At 45.1% G+C, this 18,389-nt stretch overlaps 1 protein-coding gene across 1 annotated transcript in view; it reads left to right on the top strand.

Annotated features, from left to right (window-relative positions):
- The first annotated feature begins 5,392 nt into the window (after window positions 1-5,392).
- LOC146179207 (uncharacterized) overlaps window positions 5,393-18,389 on the top strand; it is a 31,307-nt gene continuing 18,310 nt past the window's right edge. Inside the window, exons 1-2 of the mRNA XM_084578896.1 lie at window positions 5,393-5,532; window positions 6,165-6,216. Of these exons, the coding sequence (XP_084435022.1) occupies window positions 6,172-6,216 (45 nt within the window). The 5' untranslated portion in view covers window positions 5,393-5,532; window positions 6,165-6,171. The remainder of the gene's footprint in view (window positions 5,533-6,164; window positions 6,217-18,389) is intronic.

Genomic DNA, 18,389 nt, shown 5'->3' with positions numbered 1-18,389 from the left:
TATCTCCTCCCTTAAAGATTACTGAAACCTTGGAAGACAGGAATGAACGGCTCAGAAATGACGAAGACACAATTCATCATTCCTTTCCTTGAAGGAATAACCAAACAAATGAGTGCTCACCAAGCATATCGTTGTTTGTTGCCATATGTGCCCCTATCCATTTTTGTGTGCTGTCATCCTCTCATGCAAAACAAAACTGTTCAATCTGCTAAATTAGTGAGCTTCATTTCTTGTCATATGGAACAAATAATTTGTTCTCAAATTGCTTCACATCAACACATTCTGGCAGTTGACCTGTAGCTGCCTGGCTGTGCCAAGCAGCCACTACCTGACACAGAAAGCTTGATGCAAGAACCCTCCTGCACTGGACATAATTATATGCTGCATCAAGTGGTGAACAAAGCTCAGTGTTTCTAAATGCAAGTTACCAATTAGTACTATCGATATTATCATATACATTCTGTCAGAATCAGTAAAACTGTACGCTCTAGAACATGCATGGCACAGTGAAGTGAAACTGCAATTCCATCTTGCCTCCCATATATAACTTTGCTTTTTTTCATTTGATGTGCGTATGTCTATATATAGTTCAATCCACATGGTAAGTATAAGTATTTAAATAGCACCTCAACAGCTCAGTGACTGGGCGCTCGACTGCTCTATCCAAGAATATGGGATCGAATCATGGCTGTGGAAACTGCTTTTTGGCAGCAAGAAAAGCAAGGTGCCCATGTGCTCTGCGATGTCAGTGCACAGGTGGTAAAAATTTACAAAGCCCTCCACTACAGCATGTGGCATAGCCCGAGTCCCTCTGGGATGTTAAAGCTCATAAACCGACTCAAACCTATTACTAAGAGCAATTTTAGTACGCTCAAATCAATGTGCTTGATATGTCCGCCATCTTAAATGTATGTCAAATTCAGCTGCCTGTGAAACAGCGTGTATTAATATGACTACAATGCAGATGTTTTAAAACACTAAATATCTCAGAGTTTCTTTTAGGCAATGAAAATGTACAACACAGCATGCCTCTCCAGGGCATGCAAGTTTCAAGTTACATATCATTAGCATAACCACATTCACTATACAGGATAAAGGCCTCTAGTTTCTCTCCAACTAACCCTCTCCAATGTAAACTATGCTTTATCCCTACAGGCTGTCTACTTCCTAAGCCCACCTGGCTATCTGGGTCCCCTTGGTAATATATATTTTCCTAGAATTCATTCCTTTACAACTAACTGCTGAATACCTTGCCTTTGACTTCCCGCTTGTTCACTAATCCACTAGGCTCTCTTCCTACCTTTGCTTGTGGTGTTCTCTTCCTTGTCCCTGTCCTGTGTGCACTGGTAATTTTCCAACATTCAATTTCAAGTCTTTTTGTCATCCTCCAAGTTTCTATCTTATCAGTGGTCACAAGCAAGGTATCATGCTTGCCTTTTGAGACATATAGATTACCTGCTAGTGCTGATTTCAGTGGGAATATACTTGTCAGATGCACTACACTAGCATTACAATAAATGTGCAACTCACAATAGTCCACATTATTATTTTAGACACATCAAAAGATTATCACAAGCAGAGCTTAAAGTCAGGGGGGTGTCGCGGCGTCCAAGAACCCTCACCAGTTTTTACGAGAGGTCTGAGACTTGAATATATTGGGTGTCCAGCACTGCACGAATATGAAGCAGGTGCAACCTTTTATTCTTCTCAGTGGCAATCAGAGAATGCTTATGATTGTTAGAAAATTTTGCAGCAAGTTGTTTTAAGAATTATTGCTTTGTTTTAGTAAGAATCAGAATTTCTAAAATCTGCAATGAAGAAAACAAAGGTCAGTCCCTCTACACAGAGGCTGGAACTAGTTAAGTTATTCTACACACATACCATCTCTTCGATTTTGCTGGTTCAGTGCACACTGTGTTTTAGGTGCTGGCTGAGCAAATTGTCAATATGCTTACACAATATTATTCAGATGTTGTACTCGTCACCAGTCAAACAGACCAAGCTGGTAGTTCTTACAATATTTCTTGCTAATTGTCAATGGGTTCACTTGAAGTGTAAAAATTATAGAATATATTTTTCCTACCTAGTTGATTTTACATTTAAAGTGCGATTAAGATTGTGCTTCCTGTGTAAAGTGTTTTAAAGAACATAGCACTCTCGCTGCTCCTATAAAGTTTACTCAAATACATTTATTTGCAAAATTTCTATTTAAACTTATTTACTCTTATAAAGTTTTCTTCGCAACCAGACAGTCAGAAATTCAGTTCTCGATGTGAACTGTGCTACAAGATAGTGGTTTCAGGAAACAATATTACATATGTTACAAGTGCTAACGCTTTGTTGTTTCACTATAAGCTGCTTTATGTCACATATTGTTTGTCGATCATGCTTGCAGAGCACAGGGATTAATTTTTTCGGGTGCATGTCATAAAATGATCACGAAAACCTCCTTCGTATATAATATGATCGTATATAATATGCTCGAATTTCTAGAGTACCCTCTCTGACAGAGCCAGACTTTAAGCACTGAAAGTAATTCATTCATTTCAAAATTACTTTTGCTAAAGTGAATAACTGCTGTTTCTATACATCATATCATGCACTCCCGGTACGATGCTAAGATAGCAGTAATGACATATGCGGCAAGCCTGTCCCACAGTGATGGATGAACAAAAAAATACAGAATTGAGTAGAACTGTGTGTCCAAGGGTCACAACCATTCTCTAAGCAGGTACATGTAAGGCGTCGAGGGTCCATCGAAGCGACAGCGGTGCAAAATGGTTGAAGGTCAAAACTAGTTGAAAGTGCGCAGTAACACTCACTGTTGCATACTGGCTATAGGCACAGTGCCGCTTTGTTACACTTGTCATCATGGGCGAAAAAGGAGTTGGGGGGGGGGGGGGGGGAAGAGACAGGCGGAAATGTTCATGGTGTGAAAATTACCCAGCGCAAGCTGCCATGGTCCCGCGAACATGGAATCTATAAATCATATCATTCAGTGGCTTAGAACGGTGGAAGCAGCTCGCCGCGAGAGCAAGGCACCGAGTTTGCCTCTTATTACTTCTTTGAGTGCAATGAATGTGGCGAGTGTTTGACCATGATTCTGTTTTTGTTGTTTTGTTGCCATTGTCATATTTTTAATAGCCTGTTATGTAGGAAAAGGAGAGGGAATAGTTTCACTGGATAGAATTTGGCGGTAAGATGAAAGAATGTGCTCTAGTGTCTGGGGAAAAGTTTTGTTCACAAGCTTTACTTAGTTTCTATACGGATGAAATCCAGACAGTAAATGAGAAGGAATTTGCTCTGCAGAGGTAATTGTAATGTTACTACTTTTTGGGAGCAGTAATTAGTAATTTCATTACATTTTTAACACTGCTTGCAAGTAATTGGTAATGTAATTAAACTGCTTTTGAACAGTAATTTTGCCAAGTATGGTGCCAATTTAACCCAGACAAAAAAAAAAAGATACCATTATGTCTATTAGGAATGAAGTAGATTAAATAAGACATGCCAGCTGGACTTGTGAATGTAATCATGTAGCTCAAATGGTTTTTCTACTTCTGATTGGCAATCACATTGGAACATTCAATTAGAAGGCCCTGTTGAACATTCAATAAACAAATGTTGCAACTTAAACTGCTGTGTAGTTTGCATAATTTCTACGACCACAGCAGTTGATTAAACGAAGTAACTTTGATCCCTGAAGATCTGCTACTAAGTAGGGTCCAATGTGCGAGGTCCCAAAAAGAAAAGATTGTGTCAACTCTTCCGGTATATATGTAGGTTCGTATGGTTTATGTGTCATATGCATGCTTGCCTGTCGCCTGCTTGGAGCTGCCATTTCAGGTCAGTGCCGGCAGAATAAGCATTAAGATTGGAAGCCTTAGCTGAACTGCCCAACTGGAATGTTCAATTTAATCAAATTGGAGCTTCGAGTCTGTTCCAAAAGCGTGTTTAGAAACTGATTTCCATGGAAATCATTTTTTATTTTTTTTTCACACAAGAACAAGCCAAAAGACTGCACTGCACTGACTTGACAAATATCTAAAAGATGGCAACTTTATTGAAATATGGGCGGAGAGGCTCCGCAAGAAGGGCTGAGTTATTTCAGATACAAGGCATATACTGCAGAGTACAAGTGCACCTTCCAAAAACAGGAGTCTGCATTATGTCCCGTTTTTGCTGACCTACCAACATAGCTTGATCAGCCACACTGCTGAGCCACAATGCAAACCCAATTCGCGCTCATACATGTAGTTTTATGTAAGTACCAAAAGCAACCTCAAATATTCACCAGCTGTTCCTGACTGCAGTTCCTTTTTGACAGGCGATTCTATCAAATTGTTTTTCACGAAATTCTAGCACTGAATTGATTGCGGACGAGTAGCCTAGCTGGCCGCAGAACGATTTCGGAGATAACTGCAGTGCCTTAACGTACCGCCTGAGAGCTATGGAATAGAACACTGCAGCAACTGCAGTTCTTTCGTATTTGAAGGCGGAATACGAAGACAACGAGATAAGCAGCCCACGGGGAGACGAATTTCCTTGCGTCGAGTGAAGTGCACAATGCACAGCCGAACCCGAAGCCCAGAACGAAGCTAGAAAAAAAACTTCCTCTGCAGCTGCATGTCACAATCAAGCGCGTCCAAACTCCGTCATTCTGCGCGCAATGCTGACCAAGGTAGATGTAGTAGATGGGCATGAACGGGCCTTTAAGCAGACCTAAAGCAGCGCCCACCCACACGCTCCTCCACTCCTGGCACTCCTGGCGCTCGCCAGCGCGACCAACGCGCCAAACCGCCAAACGCCGACGCTACCGATCACTACATAAGTAAAAATTATTAAAAAACTGGACAGTAATCATTTCTTTACCAACAATTTAAGTTTTAAATAAGAATTATAAAGGTTTTACTTGCTGTCATGCACATTTTTTTCTTTGCTTAGTTTATGATGACGTAGTGTGACGTATTTTATGCGTGGCAGCAGCAGCCTGCTAGTGCCACGGGCGTGGCTCTAGCCTCGGCCTTTGTTGTATTCTTAAGTTGGTCTGCTTAGCATAACTATGCTGGCAACAAAACACAGACTCCTGATTCAGCACAGCAACAAATAAAACGAAGTTTCTGACGTTACTGGGGCAGTGCATCGTTTTTGTCGGTTGCTAAGTGTGGTTACCGGCTTCGTTCTGGGATGAAATTAATAAACGGAAACAAAAGAAGCGCAGAAAGAGGCTTTTTGGGGTTTCAATATGCTAATGGAGCCCCGTTAATTAGTTTTGTGGAAGTGCCGGGGGCGCTGCGAAGGCGCAAAATGTCAAAAGGCTACAAAACCGCAGACGTAGCGCGCGCTGCTGCCTGGCGTTCGCGCCGTCGCCGCTGCGAGCGCCCTGGGAGTTAATCTGCTCCGAGGGTTTTTGTGTGCTTGTTTAGCTCTCCTCTCATCAGCCGCCGTGGAGTGGCGTGCAGCCACGACATGACTGCTCTCGAAGTAGCCAGATCGACGCGGTTCCAGCGGGAGTCTTAGGCAACCGCAGAGGTAAGAGCTGTGGACTCGTCAACATGGCATAGTCGTTCTCCGGAGAAGCCAGCCTCATCCCAGCTAAATATAAACACCAAGTAGAGGGTTTCCTTAGAGTTGAAGCTCGTTTGACGCTTGAAGCGCTGTTGGATAGGAGGGGACCCCGTGCCGTGTGCTTGCAGGTTTCGATCGCCTGTTGATATTGCGTAGGCGGGAGATGTATTTCCGTGCCGCAGTCTAAATGTCAATACCACTCCGGCCTTGGTACACAAGAAGTGCTCTCTCCCGATGCAGGGATACAAGGTCATCATATAGCGTGAGATCGAGTCGCTCCTGAATATTTGAAGGTTGGCTTCACTGCGGAGGTTGTGACTACTGCGGGGAAGCATCACGTAGTCCCGTTCGCGTGTGTTTTGCGCGACTGACGGCGGGCAGTCGCACCCGCTCAATTTGCCCAATTAATCCGACTAAGCAAACTTTTCCTCCTGTCTGGGGATGAATATTTCAAGGTGGAAAATTTCCGTAGCCTTATTACGTAAATGGATGGTTAGCTCAGATTTGGCAGTGTGTTCTGTGCTTGGGTGCTTTTACCGCGAGTGCCTGAAGTTTGGCGTTTCTTTTCCTTTTGTTCTTATTTTTCTTTATTGCAGCAAGAAAATGGACTCGCCCAGTGAACGCCTGTTGTTGAAAACAAATCACAAAGTAAGTGACTTTCAGCGATTTTCTGCTGCGTGTAAACGGCCTGTGTATACACATCATTCATTTCTGCGATGCAGTATAGCATATGAAAAAAAAAAAAAAAAAAAAAGAATGAATGAATGAATGAATAAACGCGTGACTAAAGCGATGAAACAAATCATTTCAACCTAAAAGCACCTGTTCTCAACCTAGACTAATTTAGCTCAGCGACGCGGAGGACCATTTCGTAATAGTCGACTTTGACATATACTACGTGGACATACACTGTGTGTACGGTACGGCACGGTGAAATACAGTACGGTACAGTGCGGGTATGGTATGGTATGGTATGGTATGGTATGGTATGGTACGGGACGGGATGGTATGGTATGGTATGGTATGGTATGGTATGGTATGGTATGGTATGGTATGGTATGGTATGGTATGGTATGGTATGCGAATTCCGACTTCCCGAATCTGCCCGTGAGAAGTCTTACGTAGTAGTACAGTAGAGACATGTGTCCTTTCTGACATAGGTTCGCTCAATATGGCAACAACAATTTAGCATGACGTACGCAAAACAATCGACGTTCATCCTGCGTTTCCTGCTAAAGGACTCCTTCTCTGTAGTTCCTTCGTTTTGTCTTTGCGCGGAAATTTCGAACACGCATATTTAGGGGTGCGCCAATATTCGAAATTTTCAAATAGAAAAATAAAATCTCCATATTCGATTCGTCGAGTGAATACAAAGTGTATGCTCGAAACTATTCGAAAATACCGGAATATTTTCTAATATAATTCAGATATTATTCGAAAAATTCCCATGAAGTTCGTCTATGGCACGCCAACTGCCTCGACAGGGTTGCTTGTCGTAACCAAGTGCAAAAGGCATTTTTATGCAGGTACACGCATGCCTGACAACTTTCCAATATTTTCATTTGAGTTTCCAATTTACGAAACTCTCGTGCCCGTGTGGGAGGGTGGAATAGGAGGTGGGGCACCCAACACACTTTCTGTTTACAAACCTTGAAGATTTATTTTTGTGACGAGCTTGGCGAAGTTTTCGTCACCACGTGCAAGTGAAATTCATTAGCCTTTGTTGGAGACTGACGAAAGAAACTCCGTTGGGTTAGACACCACATCGCCTTCGTTGGTTATTCAGAAGCACAACCTATGCCACTTGGCTTCGTCGCACTTGGAGAACATTTTTCGGGCAAATGGTCCAGCGTGATCGCTGACACGCTGCAGCATGCTGCTTCTATAAAAACGAAAATGCATCGGAACGGCGTTTTGCACGAATAATACCAGTCTCTGTTACTACGCACGAAATTTGTCAGGCTTTTCTGGTCGCGTGTGTGTGTGTGTGTGTGTGTGTGTGTGTGTGTGTGTGTGTGTGTGTGTGTGTGTGTGTGTGTGTGTGTGTGTGTGTGTGTGTGTGTGTGTGTGTGTGTGTGTGTGTGTGTGTGTGTGTGTGTGTGTGTGTGTGTGTGTGTGTGTGTGTGTGTGTGTGTGTGTGTGTGTGTGTGTGTGTGTGTGTGTGTGTGTGTGTGTGTGTGTGTGTGTGTGTGTGTGTGTGTGTGTGTGTGTGTGTGTGTGTGTGTGTGTGTGTGTGTGTTTTAACGAAGAAATGTGGACCCTTGAAGCCAGCCATGGCGTCGCTTGAAATGTTCATATCACAATGACGTTTGGTGCGAAGGTCAAAATTATTCTTTCTTGGATGGCACTGTGCACAAAATAGGAAAAATTAAGGGGGAAGAAAACGCGGAAATACGTTCAAGGCTTCAAGCTTGCCGTCGTAAACTGCGAAGGCTCTACGGCTACGGCCTGTATTCCGAGTTTGCGCCTTTTTGAGGTGTCGTTTTCGCTCTGACCTCGAGTCATCATTGGCGGAAACACGCGAACTCGATGTAAGTTCGGTTGCCGCCGCCACTTCTAGTTGGTTTCGGAGTTTTCGCCAAATGGGGGGGGGGGGGGGGGACGGTGGAAACGACACTTCAGAAAACGACGCCAACTCAATGGAAGTAGGTGACTGCAACGAGGGATGAACAATGCGTAACCCGAGGATGGTTGCATACATGAAGCCAAAAGGTGAGCAGCGTGGAAGCAGAAAGTCATGGCGAAAAATGGTCGCATGTTCTCTCACGGCTAACTTCCTTGAGTTGTACTGACCACATTAGTGGATGTTTATTGCAGACAGACAATTTTTAAAACGACAACAATGACATTATTTTCCCCCAAAATTGTTTAACGGGTGAAATAAATCTGTTACAAATATGTATGCGGCTTCTCCTCTTGAAGTAGAATTTGCGAGCTTAAATACGTGTGGCTAAACGAACCGGCCACTTTTGGATCTTGTTCTTGTCGCCCTACAGCCGTATAGATTTACCCATGAGCCCTTGCTTCTGCAGTGGCCGCTGACCAAGTCAGACGGCGTACACGCCTTCCACATTTTTAGCGATGGCTCATACACCGCTTCTTCACCGGGAGCGGAATTAGTGGCCGTTAGTCCATCAGGCCGTATGATAAAAGCAGCCTTTTTTTTTTTTTAAATTATTATTGCGAAAGCAATACTACGCCAGGTTTCGGCCCGTCGCGTAGTCCGTGGCCTTAGTCACGAATGACCTTGAACAGCCGCGAAGAAGAAGAAGACGAAGAAAAGAAGGAAAAGAAGAAGAGAAAAGAAAGAAGAAAGAGGAGAAGAAAAAATAGAAAACGAAGAGAAAGAAGAAGAAGAAGGAAAAGAACTGGAAGGAAGCTGGTTCGCCCACAGCTAACGCCTTCGCTCCATATTCGGTTCAGCTGCGTTGAACTTTTCTCTCTCTCTCTTCTTTTTTTTTTTTTTTTTTTTTTTTTTTTCAGTCTGGAAAGGAGTGTTTACAGCGCTGAGTGTTGGTTGTGACAGAGGCACATACTTCAGTAGGGCCAGTACGTATAGCATCTTCGTCCATCGTTTCCGTTTTCTTTTTCTTTTTAGTTTTAATGCTCTGGCTTGTTGACCTCGCTCGATTCTATTTCCCTTATACAGACCTCTGTATTGCCAAAGTTAAACACCTTTTGTTCCATATTGCAGCAGCGATGTCTACAGTTCGGTTCTTCCGCGTGGTCTGCAACTGCGGTGTTGCAGGTAACGAATTGAAGGACACTGCGGCGCGGCTTCGGCAACACGTCTCGAACTGCACGATTTCTTTCCTCGGTATTCCCGCCGTTATGTCTACGCTTTCCTCTGCGGCTACTTTTGAAAGGCAATTGTTTGATCAATGACACTGAGCGCTCAGGGACATCGAGCTGGGTACTTGATGTCACCCCCCATTTTATCTTCCTTCCCCCTCTCGAAAGCCATATATGATTCGTTTCTTAAGAGACCATTGGTTGCTTTTCTTTTAATTTTCGCAGTTTTGGGCTTTGGCAGGACAGTTAGGCGTTCTTATATTTGGGCGGACGTACGGTTTTGTTAAACACTACTACAAGGGTCGGTGTAGGCACGCGGTAACTTGAGGGACACTGTCAAGCGTCAGCCCCGGTATAGCGGTGCATGTTCCTCGTGTACATAATACAAAGGCGCCTGTCGGCACGGGTGTATTCGCGCGATGCAAGGTGTACAGCACCGGTGAAAGCCGTTGGAGTAAAAGACGCAATAGGCCATAACGACTGGTTAGTCGAGCTTGGAAAGACACAATGGCGAAGGTCAGTGACGGTGCAGATTTTGGAAGAACCGGCCAACCAAGACGAATCCCACTTAGCGCAGTGCATGGCGCCAAGAAGTAAGTACGGGAATGATGCGTCGAAACGACAACGCCAAATTAGCACTAACAACCGTGGCTTTGAAGTGACTATGTGCGATGTTGACGCGTAGGCGACACGGGACGAACTGAAACCTAGCGCTCTTGTGTTTGTCTTCTCGTTTGTTTCTTGTTTCCTTTCTCTTTGAGAGGGGCCCGTGTACAGGTTAAGGTTGTGGGGCAAAGACCGGGATTTGGCAGGCCAATTTTAGTCTTTTTTTTTTTTTTTCGTAAACTTGCCATAAGGCATACTATAGAAAGATACGTAAATTGTTTTCTGCCACAAACTGGAGAAGGCTTTTGTGTTTAGTGTTGTCCGTTTGCCACTTGAAGAAATCTTACTCCCTCATCGCCGACAGTCCTACTTCCTGGAAACTCCGTGTCCTTGACGCCCTTGTTCCAGTGCAAGTCCATAGCAGGTGGCGAACATCCACCTCTGCAGCCGGTGTCGAACACTTCGGGCAGAGTGGTCAGTCCTATATGCCTTGAGAGCCCCAGCCCTTATCCTTCTAAGGGATACCTCCTCCAGTCTAGTTAAGCTATGATGGAGGGGTAAGTGCACGGCGGGATGAGGGCACGTGTACTTATGCATACACGTGTACTTTATGCAAGGATGGGGTCAACAGAGCGGTCATCAAAATGTAGCCTGGTGGGTGGTGCATTAATGTTTGGAATTTGGTGTGTGAGGTTGTCAACGTTTCTCTGCTCAGCGTTTTCAGCATTATGTTGTGTCCAGTGTATCTGAATGTGTATCTTTGTTTCCTCATTAAATGCGTGGATCTCCTGGATAACACATAGTGCCTTTGTCACTATTTTCAGATGTTTTATGGCGGTTAAGGAGTCTGTATAGATGTGGGCTTCTGTTATGGATTCTATTTTATTTATGGCCTTCATAGCATCGTGGACTGCATAAAATTTCATCACAAGCGGGTCAGGATGTTCTGCTTCGTATTCATTATGTACGTTTAGCTCCTCGTGTGTCGCGCTGGTAGCTGCTGTTCTGTCGCCATTTTCTGTAATCGACTCGTCTGTACAGGCAATACAGGTTCCTGGGAGTGCACCAACGAGAGGGCTAGACTATTCGTCGTAATAGTCGTAACTATCATGGATGGGGGTCAGCCATTGTCGGCGTTTGCATTGCCACCGCATTGGCTAAGGATGCCATGAGTATAACATATTTTCGTTTCATATTTCTTGTTGCCTCTAGCTGTTCAATTCGCTCTGTCAGTGTGTTGAGCTGCGCGAGTTCCTGAAGAATAGGGATGGGGTAAGTTTTGGTAACGCCGTGATTGTGCGCAATGCGTTCCTATTTATTGTTTCCAACCCTGCCCACTGTCGCCTCGTCGGTATTTGGAACTGGGCCTGGTATAGTATCCTGGGCTGAAGCACCGATTGTACAAGACGTGTCCTGCCGTCTCCGTTCGGGCTCCTCCTCCTCTTGACGAAATACGTTTTATCTAATGCAAGGAAGTCGCAGCTACTTTTTTCATCCTATGGAGCCATTGTGTTCCTTTGCCAGATTTGTGAATATCTAGGCCAAGGACGCTCAACTCGTTCACCTCTTGTAATGCCCGATTTCCAATCTTTAGCGTAACTGTTTTCGTTATTAATTGTTTTCTTCCATTCTTATTTGCAACATGAATGTAGCTGGATTTTTGGGGTGACAGCTCCAGGCCTGCATCGTGGACGTACTCATCTAGTATATTTAGGGCCTCTTGCACATAAATATTTTGTGCCTCAATGCTTTTATTAGTAGACCATATTGTGACATCGTTTGCGTAAATAATGAACTGCACCTCTGGTATTTCAGCTAATTTCCACGCCAAAGGGATGAGGGCGATATTAAACACAAATGTGCTAAAACTGACCCTTGCGGCACGCGTCTGTTTCAGGTGTAATTGCCGATTTTTGTCCTTTTATGCGGGCAAAAGACGTCCCCGTCCTTAAGCAGGTTATGCATCGCTTTTATGACCTGTAGCTGAATTCCCATACTTTCCATGTTTTTAAGTATCTTGGCACGTAACACGTTATTGCATGCCTTTGCCACGTCGGTACGTAGCTAACACGATGCGTACACGGTGGCTATGAAGCGACACATGTACTATACGACTTCTACGGCTTGTATAGCCAACCCAATTTCAGTGCCAAGGTTTGTACGGGATCCAATTTACCGAGCATGGTATTTTTGCTGACTTTCCCACCACCAGGACAGGCGGGTGGCTATAATTTTTTTCATAAATCTAGGAAATTATAGGCGTTAGCGATATTGGCCGCAAAGACTGCCGGCTTGTATAGGCTTTCCTGGCTTTGGTATTGACCGCCACCAAGTGTTTCCAGCCGACTGGAATTTCTCCTCCTTGCCATACCTCATTTATCACATATACAGCAGGCTGTCAATCGCGCCCCCTTCTAAATTCTTGAATATCTTCTAAGGAACATCATCATGCCCGGGCAGAGTTTTACCATTTACTTTTTCGATAGCAGCCAATAACTCCAGTTTGGTAAATGATGATGTTATCCCTGTTTTATCAACCATGTCCTTCGTCGGTGGACGAGCGGGACACTGAGCATAATTCTGGAAGAAAAGGGCAGCAGACTGATCTGCAAACTCCGCTGGTGTGAGTCGTAATGCGAGTCTTATACTCTGCATGATATGTGATCTGTCGTTCCGTTTCCTTGCTACGAAAAGTCCTCCAGAGTGCCCTGTTGGTCGCCCCTGAGAACGACTGCACCAGTCATCCCACCTCTTATGAGCCAGCTGCTGCAACGGCGTGCCATGTGCCGCCACTCGGTTCACCTCAGTTTTTCTTTGCACGTCTTCAGGATTCCGCGCAGCCTGTATTTCGATCTGTTTTCGGCGTGCCCAGATTTGCATAAGGTGTAGGTCGGGAGTTGGCTGATCTTCATTCACTGTCGCTGTAATTGTCTGATCCTTGAGTGCCGTTTGACGGGTAACCACAATTGATTTGTAGTCGCTCGGCGGGCCACTGCCCTTTGTATGGTTTGTCTGTTTAGTTGCTCTTTTGCTCGAATATATGTCTCGGGGAAAAAACGTTATTAGTACTAGCAGAGCCCAAAGGGCTGCAAAGATAGGCAGCAAGTAACCAATAATACTGATTGGAATCATGATTGGAACCAATCAGACTGATCATAGTGATACTTATGCTTGCTGCAATTGGCTACGATTCGAATTTTGGCTGGACCCGGAGGCATTAAAACTCAGGGCCCAGTGGAGTGATCTGAGCTGTGGCTTAACGCGTCATTTTCGGCTAGGCCGAGGTAGCAAGATCTATATGTTACCCAACCTTGCCGTATATATTGTGATGTTTTATGTATAAACTTCAGTTAATTCACTGCTATCTCCAAGTGTCGCTGTCCATGTTTCGTCAGTCATCGTCGCTCTACATCACCGTCCCGGAAGAACAAGACCTCAAATTCGCTAGTACCTTGCTAGATGTGCCCTAATATCACATATTGCTAATAAGCTTCATATTCGATGCTTTGAAACTGCTGCTCACTGAACCAAGTGCATGTGCTCTGGTTAAACAAATAGTTGCAATTGTGAGAGCGCACGTCTGCACTATGCTGTCCCCACCTTGTCGCACATCATACAGGGTTTTTCTTTTTCTTGCCTGTTGCCATTTCTTTGACCTCCTTCATCTTACTGCGAGGCTATTGCTCCTCGGTTGGAGAACGAAAAACTCCGCTGTCGTCGCAGTGAAAGCCAGTTCATTAAAAGTTTCCCGGTGAGTTGGCTTAAACGCAGCGGAAGCAAAAGCAAAGATGTAAAAGCAGGCGTATGTCCGCGCCAATTTCCTTTTCAATTTCCCCGATTTTGCTTCAGTAATGTAGAGAAAACTACATCATTACAGACAAGCAAGCTAGGGCTGCATAACTGCTTTATTATACGCGATCTTTAAAACAACACTGTATAATGTGTACTGCGCTGTGCTGTTCTTCCTGTGCACGTGTTTTGTCGCTTGTTGGTTGTTTTTCGTCGCCGTGCCGTTTATTTGTGCGATGCTCTGACGACCAACGTTTATTCACGTTGCAAATCGTGTGGCGCAGCTAAGTTTTTGGTGAAACCGGGGTTTTCGCCCATGCCTTATACGACGACACCTGATTTTTTTTCTTTTTTTTTTTTTGTAGGACCGGAGTCTCATGCTGCATGCCGTGTAGTAATCGTTCGAGCCAAATGCCGCAATAAAAAAAAAGGAAAGAAAAGAAAGGCGAGGGGGTGACATATTTTTTTTTTTTTTTATGTCGTCTAATCAAAGCTACAGGAATGTCACTCGTTCAGCGATTGCTCATTAAGCTTCTGCGCAAATTTGCGCCATTCGAGGAGCAAGCGTGAACAATTCGGGGAGCGCGTCTCTTGTGCAGAATGTAAACGAATGTGTCCTTAGAGTATAGAAGCATAGGACAGCTTGTGGGTGGGGGGTGACATATGTCAGTCTCACGAAAATCACTTCTATTCGCGAGGAGCTGCAGTTAGGCACCCTATAGCCGTAATGTATCTTGACTATGGTATCTTGACGGTAGCTTCGACATCTTCCGCAATAGACAAGCGTTCGTAATACCGGCACCCGTTATAAGTGGGCTCGACCGAAGGCCTTCCCACTGCCTTAACTCACAACCCTCGATTTATGGCGCGAGTGGGTGTCCATCATCTCAGGGTGAATAAAACCTTCGTTAATATATTCAATATGCGTGACGCATTTACGATGGCTAAGGGAAACGATCTTTGTTTCGCTCGGAAACTATTGACACGCTCGTCTTGTGGCAGAGGCGTGCTGATCGACCCGATCGACCCGACGCTGCCGCCACGATTTCTGAATAAGAAAATGCTAAAAGCATGTCGTAAACGTCTGTGCGGCATAAACTTGGCTGTCCTTGTTGCTTTGGTTTTGACGCGACTATGCAGTCCAGGGGTCGCTAAGGACGTGTTGTGGGCGGGGTTTCGCATATATGGCGAGCCATTCACTCTGTGAGCCGTCCGCGACCGGCCTCTAGCGAGAAAGAAGCTTTTCACGCTCCCATTTTCTTTTTATTTATTTATTTATTTGTTGTTGTTTTTTTTGCCGCGTTTACGCAGCGGGCGATAAATGACTAATGGTGACGTCTTGTACGCTGGCCACCGTGAATCGCGCTTCCGAATGCGAAAACATATTTGCACTTTCAGGGTAGCCCGCCACTAACTTTTGTAATAAGTTTTCTAATACTGAAAAAAAAAAATGCCCTTCATAAATTTTTTTTTTTGCATGGCAGAAAAGAAGAATTATGTTGAGCACTAAACTGATTAAGTAATAAAGTAGAATAGTTAACTTTTTTATCCTTTGAAGATTTGCACCATGCATGCAGTTAGGTAGATTGCAGTAAACTGGTTAAGCAAAGTCGAATAGTGAACTTGCACCTACATGCAATTATAGATAGATATCTGGCTAGCCATTAGTAATGCCTATATATCTGTTTTTAATAATAATAATTGGTTCACAGGAATGGAGTCTGTCACACTTGTTTCTGTGGACACCTGAACCGCGCCGTACGGGAAGGTAGAAGGTGGAAGTGAAAGTGGAAAGGGAGAAAGAGGAACCGTAGTGGAGGGTTACGGAGTAATTTCGACCACCTGGGGATATTTAACGTGCGCTGACATCGCACATATGAAATTCAGGCCATACCTGTACGGGGGACATCGCACAGCACACGAACGTCAGTTGGTTCACAGAAAGGGAAAGGCGCAGTATCTGTCACACTTGTTTCTGTGGACACCTGAACTGCGTCGTACTGGAAGGTAGAAGGCGGAAGTGAAAGTGGAAAGGGAGAAAGAGGAACCGTAGTGGAGGGCTACGGAGTAATTTCGACCACCTGGGGATATTTAACGTGCGCTAATATCGCACAGCACACGGACGCCAGTTGGTTCACAGGAAGGGAAGGCGCAGTAACTGTCACACTTGTTTCTGTGGACACCTGAATCGCACCGTAAGGGAAGGGAGGAAGGTGGGAGTGAAAGTGGAAAGAGAGAAAGAGGAGCCGTAGTGGAGGGCTACGGAGTAATTTCGACCACCTGGGGATATTTAACGTGCGCTGACATCGCACATATGAAATTCAGGCCATACCTGTACGGGGGACATCGCACAGCACACGAACGTCAGTTGGTTCACAGAAAGGGAAAGGCGCAGTATCTGTCACACTTGTTTCTGTGGACACCTGAACTGCGTCGTACTGGAAGGTAGAAGGCGGAAGTGAAAGTGGAAAGGGAGAAAGAGGAACCGTAGTGGAGGGCTACGGAGTAATTTCGACCACCTGGGGATATTTAACGTGCGCTAATATCGCACAGCACACGGACGCCAGTTGGTTCACAGGAAGGGAAGGCGCAGTAACTGTCACACTTGTTTCTGTGGACACCTGAATCGCGCCGTACGGGAAGGTAGAAGGTGGAAGTGAAAGTGGAAAGGGAGAAAGAGGAACCGTAGTGGAGGGTTGCGGAGTAATTTCGACCACCTGGGGATATTTAACGTGCGCTGACATCGCACATATGAAATTCAGGCCATACCTGTACGGGGGACATCGCACAGCACACGAACGTCAGTTGGTTCACAGAAAGGGAAAGGCGCAGTATCTGTCACAGTTGTTTCTGTGGACACCTGAACTGCGTCGTACTGGAAGGTAGAAGGCGGAAGTGAAAGTGGAAAGGGAGAAAGAGGAACCGTAGTGGAGGGCTACGGAGAAATTTCGACCACCTGGGGATATTTAACGTGCGCTAATATCGCACAGCACACGGACGCCAGTTGGTTCACAGGAAGGGAAGGCGCAGTAACTGTCACACTTGTTTCTGTGGACACCTGAATCGCGCCGTAAGGGAAGGGAGGAAGGTGGGAGTGAAAGTGGAAAGAGAGAAAGAGGAGCCGTAGTGGAGGGCTACGCAGTAATTTCGACCACCTGGGGATCTTTAACGTGCGCTTTTACCACGGACGAGGTCGGGTCTGCAGACGAGGTCGGGTCTGCAATTGTAGAACAAGTGATGTTTAAATATATTTAGCAAGGCAAACGATTTGATTCTAGTAAAACATTTTGCATGGCGGTGAAAACAGACCTGTGACTGTGCCCAAGGATGGTGGCGCCAAATGATAACAATGTCGGGCTGCTTAAGCTGAGGCCAAGCTGTTGCGATGGCCTTTCCATCAATTGTCTTCTCAACGTAGTGAAGCGGCGGCAAAACAATAAAAAGTGATCTAATGATTCCTGTTCACCGCAAAATGCGCAGACTGGAGACAGTGCCAAATCAGACCTCGTCATCGTCTGCGACCAGACCACTTCGTCGTCCACTCGTTCCCCGGTAACAGTATTGTTGGCATAAAAATGGCCAATGAATAAGTATAGTTGCATTAGAATTTGTACTAAGCTGACTCCAAAAGCATTGCGAGCAGGGCCGTCACGACACACGACGACTGACTATTCGCTTTTGACAACCGTGACGCTCTGCATTGTAAGTTAATTAAGTTAAATTGGTTCACAGGAAGGGAAAGGCGCAGTAACTGTCACACTTGCTCTGTGGACACCCGAACCGCGCCGTAAGGGAAGGGAGGAAGGTGGGAATGAAAGTCGTGTCCTGAGACGGACTGTGTAGGGGCTGTCTGGACGAGATAAGCCCGCGGCTATTGTCTTGCACGACTGCCGAACACGGCCGGAAATTAAGCATGACGGGAACGTGCGTCTTTGCTAATCCCTCGGCTAATCTGGACGCCCCTCGCTGCACCGCTGTTCGTCTCTCTTTGTCTCTTCAATGTCTGATTTCCGCTCTTATGGGCAGAGCGCGAGACGCGGTTGAGCTAGCTGATACGGCTAATTGTGAATTACGCACGCACGAGTTCGTTATATCCAATAAAGGAAGAAATGTCACCACAAGTGCCCTTTCAAGCCGTGCAAGACACTCCGCTGCAGTCAGTACAGGTTGATTGAGTAACAATGGTGCAAAGGGGGGGGGGGGGGGGATATTTACACGACAGATTACTACAGAAAGATTTAACTAGAACTGTATAATCAGTTGACTTTCCTATGTTTGGCTTTATAGGGCATGTTATTTAAACCGATAATTTGAAGGCGCGATATTTAAAACATCAAAATCGCCATGGTTCGCGGTATCGAGAGGGGGAAAATCAGTTTTGGAAGGTCTTCAATTAAGTTGGCTTTCCCACGCTACGCATTGAGAAAATGAAGCCACCCTGGAGGAAAAAACAAAAAAGGCAGCTTGCGCTCTGCATGAAACAAAAGCCATTTAGGTGATTCATGGGACGAAACGACGCGCCGGAAGCCATTTTAACAAAATGTACTGCGACAAAGCGATGGAGCTTAGCGTCCTATCGAAATATATTTTTCTGAACGACATTTAAAACCACAATAGCTATTCAAAAAGCTTAT

Source organism: Amblyomma maculatum, chromosome 9 (assembly GCF_055883805.1).
Source record: "Amblyomma maculatum isolate TAMU_Amacu chromosome 9, ASM5588380v1, whole genome shotgun sequence".
In the NCBI taxonomy this organism is placed as follows: Eukaryota; Metazoa; Arthropoda; class Arachnida; order Ixodida; family Ixodidae; genus Amblyomma; species Amblyomma maculatum.
The sequence above is the reverse complement of the archived record's forward strand: the minus strand, read 5'-3'. Positions and strand labels throughout refer to the sequence as shown.